At 41.6% G+C, this 10,782-nt stretch overlaps 1 protein-coding gene across 1 annotated transcript in view; it reads left to right on the forward strand.

The window, feature by feature from the left end:
• Positions 1–8,592, forward strand: part of MINPP1 (multiple inositol-polyphosphate phosphatase 1) — a 38,197-nt gene extending 29,605 nt beyond the window's left edge. The window contains exon 5 of the mRNA XM_045023003.1: positions 2,583–8,592. Coding sequence (XP_044878938.1) covers positions 2,583–2,982 — 400 coding nt within the window. The 3' untranslated portion in view covers positions 2,983–8,592. The remainder of the gene's footprint in view (positions 1–2,582) is intronic.
• Positions 8,593–10,782: the final 2,190 nt, after the last annotated feature.

Below are 10,782 nucleotides of genomic sequence, written 5' to 3' on the forward strand. Positions count from 1 at the left end.
ATACCTAAACCATTGCTGATAGGTGTTTGTTTAACCTGGTCTTAAAAGCCTCCAGTGATGGGGATTCTACAACCTCCCTAAGTAAAGTTTTCCAGTGTTTCTCTACCCTTGTAATTAAAAGTTTTTCCTAATATCTAACCTGATTTTCCCTTTCTGAAAACTAAGTCAATTACTAGTTGTCCAACCCTCCAGGGACACGGAGAACAATTGATCATCATCCTCTTTATAATAACCTTTTACATATTTGAAGACAGGTATATCCCCCCCATCATACTCAATTTGTGATCCACTATAACCTCAGATCCTTTTCTGTAGTACAGTTGCCTGGCCAGGTCTTCCCTGTTTTGTATTTTGTGCATTGTGTTTTTCCTTCCTAAGTATAGTACTTTGCACTTGTCTTTATTGAATTTCATTTTGTTGATTTTTAGACCAATTTTCCAATTTGTGAAGGTCATTTTTAATTCTAATCGTGTCTTCCAAAGTGCTTGCATCCCCTCCTAGCTAAGTGTTATCTGCAGATTTTATAAGCATACTCTCTACTCTTTCATCTGAGTCATTAATGAAAATATTGAATACTACTGGGCCCACCCTCTGAGGCCCACTAGTAATGTCGTCCTAGTGTGTCATTGAACCACTGATAACTACTGTTTAAGAACTGTCTTTCAACCAGTTATGCACCCACTTGATAGTAATTTAATCTAGACTATATTTCCCTAGTTTGCTTCTGCGAATGTCATGTGGGATTGTGTCAAAAGTGTTACTAAAATCAAGATTTATCATGTTTACTGCTTCCTCCTTAGCCACTAGGCTGGTTACCCTATCAAAGAAGGAAACTAGGTTGCTTTGACATGGTTTGTTCTTGACATACCCATATTGGCTATTACTTATCACCATATCCACTAGGTTTGAACAAATTGATTGTTTAATAATTTGTACCAGTATCTTTCTGGGTATCAAAGTTAGACCAACTGGCCTATAATCTCCTGGGTCCTCTCTGTTCCCCCTTTGTGAAGATGGGTACTGCTTTCCCCTAACTAGTACTCTAAGACCTCAGTCATACTCCATGAGTTTTCAAACATAATCGCTAAAGATTCAGCGATTACTTTAGCTAGTTCCTTTAAGTACTGTAGGGTGTACTTTGTCTGTCCCTGCCAGCCTGAATACATCTAATTTATCCAAGTACTCTTTAACCTGTTTTGACCCAAGATTGTTCCCCTTTGTCAATATTAATTGTGGTCATAATTAACCTTTTTAGTGAAGAATAAAGTGAAATAGGCATTAAACGCTTCAGTTTCTCTGTCATCTGTTGTTTGCTTTCCTTTCCCGATAGGTAATGGACTTGCATTTTATCTTTATGTTCCTGGCTAGTTGTAACTCAGTTACAGTTTTGCCCCTACATGTTTGTGCTATTATTTTGTACTTTCCCTTGTATGTTCTTGTCCTTGTTTCCAGTTTGTACAATTGCTTTGACTTTCAAGTTATTAAAAAGCACCCGATGTAGTCATTGTTCTTACTGTTGTTTTTTATCTTTCCTCCACCTTGGGACAATTTGCTGTTGTGTATTTATTGTTGTGTCTCTCTTAGAAACTGGCACCTCTCCTGGACTCCTTTTTCCATAGATTTCTGGCCCATGCGACCATGCCTACCAGTTCCCTGATTTTCATTGTCAGATATTTTTATTCTGCTCCTCTCACTCTTTCCTCAGAATCACAAACTCTTGTGGTTTTTTGTGTGGTCACTTTAACACAAGTTGCTTTTGACCTTCAGATTCTCAACCAGTCCCCCCTATTTGTCAGAATAAAATCTAAAATAACCAGCCCCTATTTACTTCCTCTACCTCTGAAACAAAATTGCTGTCTGCAGTACATTCTAAAAACTTACTGGGAAATCTGTGTCCTGCCATATATTTTTTTCAACAAATATTTGGGCAGCCAATGTCCTTCAGTATCACTAGGTCCTGTGCTTTGGATACTTCTATTGTTTATTCTAAAAATGCTTGATCCGCTTCTTCCTCCTGATTTGGTGGCCTTATAGTAGATCCCTACCATGACATTGTCCCTGTCTTTTTTTCCCCCCACCCCCTTTTATCTTCACCAAGAGCTTTTCAACAGGTTTGCTTTTCACCAGATATCAGAGCAAGTGTAATGCAACCCTCCTCTCTTTTTTCCGTGCCTGTCCTTTCTGAACAGGCTATGCCCATCTATACTAATATTTCAGTCATCTGAATATTTCCGTAATGCCAAATATGTTGTCATTTTGTTTGTGTACTAAGACTTCGGGTTACTACTTAGCAATTAATTGATAGTAATAGTACTATAACAGGTAACATACAGCTAATAATTTTTTTAAAAGCACAATTACAGTTTTGTTACAAAATACATTTTAAAAAAATTTTAAAATAAAAGTGTCTCTCAGATAGTTGGACACCTTTGTTTCCAAACGTGTTTTTAGTAAACGCCAGTGTAAAACAAATGTTTAAAGTAATCTTTTCTTTGCTAACAACTGTACAGTACACTAGTGTTTGCTTTTAAACACAGATGACTACCGGTATCTTGCTTATTCTTCACTTTTATGTTTTCTAGTTCCATGCCCATTTCTTCACCTGTAATCCTGCAATTTGGACATGCAGAGACCCTTCAGCCACTGCTTGCTCTAATGGGTTTCTTCAAGGATGAGGAGCCCCTTACTGCTAACAATTACAAAAAACAAATGCATCGGAAGTTTCGTAGTGGTCGCATTGTGCCTTATGCCTCAAACCTGATATTTGTGCTCTATCACTGTGACCAAGCTAAGACCCCTGAGGAGGAGTACCAAGTACAGATACTGTTGAATGAAAAGCTGCTGCCATTTCCTCACTCGGAGGAAACTGTCTCTCTGTACACAGATCTGAAGAACTATTATAAGGACATCCTTCAAAACTGCCACTTCAGTGAAGAATGTAAATTATCAAAAACTAATAATACTTCCACTGATGAACTTTGAGGGAGAAGAATAGAGCAAATATCATGGAAATTGATTTCTGGTATGCAGTTTGGTATGTTTGGTGAACAAGTGTTTCTCATCAGTGTTGGTTTTTTATTTCCTGCTCATATATTCACATTCTTATCTTGCATCTCCAAACTAATAATAAATGCTTATTCCTATGTCTTAATTCAGGGATTTCTTAAAAGTCTAAGTATATATTGTCTCTATTGCATGAGCACAATTTTGAAAATAATTTCTTTAATTAACCTGGCTGTTGGGATAAGCATTTGTTAAATATGAAGATGCAAGGTAAAGTATATTTATACATTTATATGCATTAATATATAATTATTTATATTATTCCTGGTGTTTGAGCTTGCATAGTAGGTAGGTTTAGAGGACCAGGGCACTTTAGCTTACCAGAATGGCACTTAGTGGAACTGATGGCATTTCCCTCTGATCTGTCTCCCTCGCTCTATCCTTCCTTCTGTTTCTTAGTGTTTCTCTGATATCACAGGCATAAACTGACCCTCTCCTATTTGCTTACTTTTACAGCTAGATGTTGGCTGCCATTCCAGGGTTCAAGAAGGAAAGGGCACAAAGTGCTTTCTCCCCAACCAGTGTCTAGGCAGGAGTCAGCCATGATTCTAATTCCTGCACTGTTCTGAGCATAGCAGCTTCCTTGGATAGTGCCCCCATGGGTATTATCCACCCAAAAAGATGCAGGGGGTTGAATTTCCATGGCATAAAGCCTTCTTCAGCCTACCTGCCAGAGATAATTGGTCACTGAGGGAAACGTGTCCTGAATTTTCTGAAGCCGTGTAGTGGCCATTGCTCTGGAAGATGTACCAGTCCTCTGCCAGCCTTATAGGTCTCCTTCAATTTCATACTGTTTTTGTTTAACAGTTCAGGTTAAGGCATACAAATATTGCATGTTTGGCCCCATTCAGACTGGATTTCCTCATCCTCTGACAAGTGGTGGTGATATTATAGTCTCATAACTATCAGGCAGAGATTTTTACTGTTATTCTGGAAACAAATGCTATCAGTGCTAGCCAAAAGCTTGGGCTTTTTTGAGTATGTCTAATATGCAACTGGGAGTGTCCTTCCCTGCTTGAGTTGACAGACGTACAGTAGTTCCACTTGAGCTAGCGTGCCAAGAATAGCTTGGGTGGCAGCTCGGGCCAACCACCTGAGTACTAACCCACTGGACATCCTGGGTTCATACACATTTGGCTAGCCCAAGCTACCACCTGTGCTGCCTCCAGCTACACTGATGGTTTTTTCCGTGCAGCTCGAGGAGAACTGACATGGTCTGTCTACCTGAGCTGGGAAGCACACTCCCAAATGCAGTGGAGATGTACCCCCTACCTATGGTGCCAGCCAATCCTTCAAACAGGATTTTTATTCTAAAAGAATGGACTACTTGTTCCCTGAGTGCAGTATTGCTAATTTTTAAAGAAGATTGTACCTATATTACAGTAGGATTATTTGCCTCTGAAAAATGTGAGATACTGTAAAGAAAATTTTAATGTAATATAAAAAATGCAGATAATTACAAAGAATAAGTCTCTGAAATAGAATACAGATAATGAAAACAGTCAAATAGAAACCATTATCATGGTTGTCTCATTAGGCAGATCAGATTGAGAAATGTCAAGATCCATTAGAAACCAATGAAACTCAAATAGTTGCGAAGTTCTAAGGAGTAAAATTCAAAGTGCCTAAATACCACCATGTTTCACTTAGGTGCTCTTGAAAATTTTGCTCGTGTAGTCACAAGTCATATTGGTTAATTGAATGAGTAAGGTCAAATCAGATGATAAAATAACTTTTTGGAATATAAAATTTGAACTCAAAATAACGTTGAAATCCATTTGATTTTAATACTTTTTAATGGAACCATACCTATATTTTTATAGTTTCGATCTGTTTTACAAGGCTTAGCATTATACTGGGCAGTACAGTGGTGTATTATAAATATGGCAATATCAATGAAGGGATAATGGTTTGTCCCTAAATGGAATTACTAAAATGGTGGGTATTTCTAAACATTTGGAAAAGTATTCAATACATTCTTAGTGAAATATTAGTACCTTAGTAATGCTAAATCACTGCAGTTATTTTTTTAAGTGAATCAAGTACTGATAGGATGGATAAGGAACGGCATTCATACTAAAGCAAATGTGGCAAAGAAATGAACTCTGTCAATATTTATATGAACTTTTCTGTTTTATGTCCATCTTCATCTCAGCTTTTTCTCTTGCTTGGTCCTATATTGAAGCTGTAGTAGTATATGACTTCAGTTTACTGTCATAATCATTTTCATAATAGTCATTCTTATGGGCTTTACTGTAGGAGCAAGTGGGGAGAAAAGCTATGAAGAATTAAACTTTTTCTAAACACACCTAGTTTAAATACAAAGTAAACAGAAGGAGTCGTGAAAAGCCACCCTGAAACAAATAATCTTCTATTTCCAGGAATGAGTCACCTTGTTTTAATGAGAATATGTTCTGGTTTTGAACCTTATGGGGTGAAATGTTGGCCCCACTGAAGTCAATGGAAGTTTTTTCCACTTCTAGGAGCCAAGATTTCACCCATGAAGTTTATTAAATGGGCTAAGATGACAAAACTAGAGTCTATACACAAACCCATTGGACATAAGCCTCCTATAACTAAAGCAGCTACCTTTCTCATTCACTTAAATTTGCTCCAAGATGGAGGTACTATTGAGTAGTCCCATCCACTGTAGTGCATGGGGGTTTTTTTGGCATGCGTAAGGGAAAGCAGAGAGAGGTTCTCTTTTTCAGCGGAGGACAATTCAGTAGTGTCTGCCAGTGAGTCAATGTGCTGGGCAGAAAATCAGTTTGAATAATTGAAATTGTGCAAGTTTGGTTCTGTTGTATTACGTGTAAGGTGTTTTGGGAAACTGTAGCTTGCGTTATTTGTTTGGCATAATCAAATGTATGTTTTTGGAGCTGATTATTTCAGACAGAGGATATAATTTTGCAAATTCTAGTAAAAGGTTACAGATGCAAATGCATATTTTGAAAATGTACTACATGAACATTGTAACTACTCCTTAAGATTTTAACTTGGTTTGGGTTATTTTAGTGTAACCTAGTAAATTTAAAATAAACTTGCTGTATATTAAATGAAAAAGGAAACTAAAAAAGATGGTAAGCGTGCTCCATTACAGAGTTGGGCACTAGTCCTGCTATCAGCAATGCACAGATAGACTGCTTTGCCTTGTGGTCAGCTGCATGATTGGAACCTTAATCCCGCAGTATTCACTATAACTTGAGTAATCTTTTTCCTTTGGCAAGCTTTCTAAGTTCTGCATTTGAGACCTTACCTGTGCTGATGCAAGGTACTCCTTGTTTCTGGACAGGTATGAGCAAAACTAATTAACTTTGCCAAGATTTTACTATTAAAAACAAAAGTAACACTGTAGGTATGTTTTACTTATCAGATGAAGCTTTAATTTGCAATCATTCTGCAATCAAAAATACTCTGAGTACAACATTGGATCTGTTATATTTAATGCTACTATTAAATATTTGAAACAGTCTTTACTAAGAATAGTTTGAAGCTAGAGCAATCTTTCAGGCATCTTTTAGCTGACCACCTCTTAATTTTTCATGATAAACAGTGAATCTCAATGCTGTAATTCTGACTAGCATAAAGTTGTCCAATATTTTTTGCTCTACATGGTATATATTTGCCATGGTACTGTAGATGCTTGGATGAAAATAATTGGCTCTGGCTAAACCTTTTATTACTATGAAGTATGAAAAGTCTCACCCTATTTGGTAAATAGAGATCTATCTCAGAAGCTCTGTCAGCAACAGTAACTACACGAGGGTCTCTGGCAAGTTCTGCAATCTCCTGCAAATACAGTTAGTAACTTCTTTATTTGAAATTTGATATTTGCATAATAACATTGATTTCTTTCTCTGGCTAATGTAAGCCTTGAAGTGGGGGTTGATGTACATGACCTAAATATTAACCAATAACTTTATTTTTCAATTTGTATTTTAGAGTGCATTGTATTAACTGATCTTTATGTGGTCTTATTTGAAAGGATAATAGTATTCCAAATTAAATGTCTAACAGTCTATATTAATATTTCTGATACACAACTTAAAGGAGTGAAATGCAAATTAAAGAATTAGAATAAATAACTATCATGACTAGGGCCCTTCCAAATTCACAGTCCATTCTGGTCAATTTCAAAGCCATAGGATTTGAAAATTAGTCAATTCCATGGTTTCAGAGGTTTACATCTGAAATTTCATGGTGTTGCAACGGGGTGGGGGCTCCGATCCAAAGGAGAGATTGTGGAGAGGTTGCAAAGCTGTTGTAGGGGGGTCATGGGATTGCCACCCTCACTTCTGGGCTCTGAAGGCAGCACCCCCAGAGCTTCCTGCAGCTGCAGGAGGTTCCTAGAGGTGGAGATGGGTCTGATCTTCCTGGTGCTGCTGGGAGTGCCCCAGCCAGGGGCTCCTAGTTGTGACCAGGTTGGGGAGGGGCAGGACTTGTTCTTCCTCAGCACAGCCACACTCGGGGCAGATCAGATCTGCTTCTAGGTATCTCCTGCGGCTGCAGGAAGCTCCAGGACTGGGCAGCAGCACAGGAGCTTCTTGTAGCCACAGGAGGTTGCTGGAAATTGAGGCGGGTACCACCCCTGGCTGCAGGGTGCTCCCAGCAGCACCGGGAAGATCAGTGCTCCCAGCAGCACAGGGTAGGTACCTGGAGGTGGGTCTGATTTCCCCCACCCCTGCCCTTGAGTGTGGCCCTGCAGGGGAAGAGCAAATCTTGCCTCCCCAATCTGGCCAGAACTAGCAGCTAGGAGCCCCTGGCTGGAGTGCTCTCAGCAGCACAGGGGAGATCAGCCCCACCTCCATCAACTTTCTACAGCTGCCCAGTCCTGGAGCTTCCTGCAGCTGGGGTAGGTACCCAGAGGTGGGTCTGATTTCCTCGCCTTCCCCAAGCGGCTGTGCAGGGGAAGAGCAAGTCCTGTTCCTGTTTTATGCTGGAGCCGGAGGCCTGGCAGGAGCCGCGGGCTTGGGAACTCCCAGCTGTTCCCCCCTCGCCTCCAATAGCTAGATTTCACAGGAGAGGTCTGATTGCGTGGTCTGTGACATGTTTTTCACAGCTGTGAATTTGGTATGGCCCTAATCATGACAGAAGCCAGTCTCTTAAAATAATTACAATAATGTCTTAAGGAAAAATGAGTAGTTTTCTTGCTCTTGTCATTTGTATTCCCAGAAATTTGACACTTAAACATCTGTGTTTGTACAGCACTTAACACAGTGGAGTCTTGCTCCATGACTAAGGCTCCTAGGCACTATGGAAATATAAATATTGTGAGAAATATTTTTCTTCAGTAGACTTAAACCCTGAACATGTGTATCGTCTCACTGTAAATAAACATGCTATTTCTATTCCACTAAAGTTTAATTTCCTTTTGTTTTCATCAGTGTAGCAGCTCTTGTGCATCAACTCAACGATGATTACATAGCAACGTTCAATAAGTTCATTTTTATTTTCTGTTTAAAGAGTGCTATTTTTGCCGCCTTATGATGATTTTTAGTCTGTATTAAACCACAATTGCTGAGAATTTTACTTCAGTTTGCTTTACATTTCCTGTATGATGAACAACTCCTCAAGGCGTATTATTGATTTTGCAGCTACGGAAGGAAAAATCTGGCTCCCAAAGCTGGGGGGATTTCACAAACATCCATCTGCATAAAGCGCTGTAACTTGTAAATCCCCAGATGGAAAATGCTGATTCTGTGCATCTTAAACTACATTTAAAGCTTTTTTTGGTCCAATCCAGTACTTATCGAGCTGAGAAATATTTTTACTTAAATTACCGAATGACCATCAAGGGGGGAAATGGGTGACTAAGACAATTATTATACACTTTGCCAGCTGTAAGGGCAAGTGATGGGGGGGGCGAAGGGGTCGAGAGGAGCAAGCAGGGGGGCAGGACCTTGGTGAAAGGACAGTGCGAGGGCAGGGCCTGGGGGGAATGGACAGCATGATGGAGGCGTAGAGAAGGTGTGGTGCGAGAGCTTGGGAAGAAGGGGCAGCAAGGGGGCACAGCCACAGTTTGGTAGCCCCCACAATTTTAGGGAGCTTCTGCCCCTCCTGCCCTTGGTACTGTCTAGAGGGACCTGTTCCTGCCTGCCTTGACACAGGTCTTCCCACGGCACTGTTCCCCAGACTGAAAGGTACTGCCCCTCCATGGTCTCCAGAGGAAGGCTCGTTGTCAGCCAGTTCTGCCCTGGGCAGCCCTGCCAGTTGAAGCATCCAGACACACGTACGGCCGAGTACTTGGCACAGTGGGCACTGGCCTATGCAGATGCAATGGCCATTTTGGAACCCATGGGGGTTTCCCCATATTCAAGGGCCCTCTTCCAGATACTCATACTCCACAGTCTCGGAAAGAAGAATGCTCTCATCCCTACAACCGCACCTGAGGTGGACTCCAGTACCAAGCCCGGTACCGAGCCTCAGGACCTAGATCTACAGGACCCGGTTGGTGTAGAAGGAGAAGAGGACCCCCCTGGTGATGCTGGTCTCTCCTTCCTCCTCAGATGAGGCAGTGTCTGGGACATGTATCCCGACCCCACCCCCAATGACTTCTCAGCTCACCAGGAGCTGTTGAAAAGTGTGGCCTTGAACCTTGGGCTGGAGGAGGAGGTAATCAAAGAATCGTCCCACTACTTGGTTGATACCTTGTCTGCTGCGGGCCCAGCGAAAGTGGCCCTCCTTCTCAATTAGGCCCTTATAGAACTGGTTAAGGCCTTGTAGCAAACCCTGTACTCCCACGGCCAAAAAGAAGTACTTTGTCCTTGCCCAGGGCTATGAGTACCTGTACTCCCACCTCCATTATTCCCTCCCTGGATCCAGGGGACTTGTACGCTGCCCTTGACTTAAGATGTCTATTTTCACATCTCTGTATTTTGGGGTCACAAAAGATTTCTCAGATTTTGTAATGAACCAGACCCACTACCAGTTCACCATCCTCCTTTTCGGCCTGGCAGCAGCCCCTCACATATCCACAAAATGCATGGCAGTAGTGGCAGCGTTCTTCATAGGGCAAGGGGTGCCAGTCTACCCTTATCTTGACGACTGGCTGATCAAGGGCTGGTCCAAGGCCTAGCTAAGGGCCGGCATCCACCTGATCCAAGCTACCTTCCAAGCACTGGGCCTGCTGATAAATTAGAAGTCAATGCTCATCCCCATTTAGAGGATAGTTTATTGGTGTGGTGCTCGATTCCACCTCGGCCAGAGCCTTCCTCCCAGAGGCTCGCTGTTGGACAACGTCATCCCTGATATTGCAGATCAAGGTCTGCCCCATCATGACAGCCCATTTCTGCCTCAGACTATTGGGTCATATGGCTGTGTGCACATACATGGTAAGCAGGCAAGACTGCGCATCAGACCCCTTCAAGTGTGGATGGCCTTAGCATACTTGCCAAACCATCGTCATTTGGACTCGGTGCTTGCAGTTCCTGCCCAGGTCCTCACCTCTCTAGATTGGTGGAGGGACCCCCGGTTGGTTGGCTTGGGCATTCCCCTTATCAGTCCCCAACCCTAAGTATCTCTAAGCTCAGATGCATCAGAGCTAAATTGGGGGGCGGGGGGCTCAGGTCAAGCACCTCAGAACTCTGAGTCCTTATGGACAACATGGCATGTTTTATATCAACAGACAGGTGGGGGCATGCTCTTTCTCCCCTGTGTCAAGAGGTCATTCACTTGTGGGAATTCTGCATGAAGAACTCGATCCACCTCAAAGCTTCTCAC

The sequence above is a fragment of the Mauremys mutica genome, chromosome 7, assembly GCF_020497125.1.
Source record: "Mauremys mutica isolate MM-2020 ecotype Southern chromosome 7, ASM2049712v1, whole genome shotgun sequence".
Taxonomy (NCBI): Eukaryota; Metazoa; Chordata; order Testudines; family Geoemydidae; genus Mauremys; species Mauremys mutica.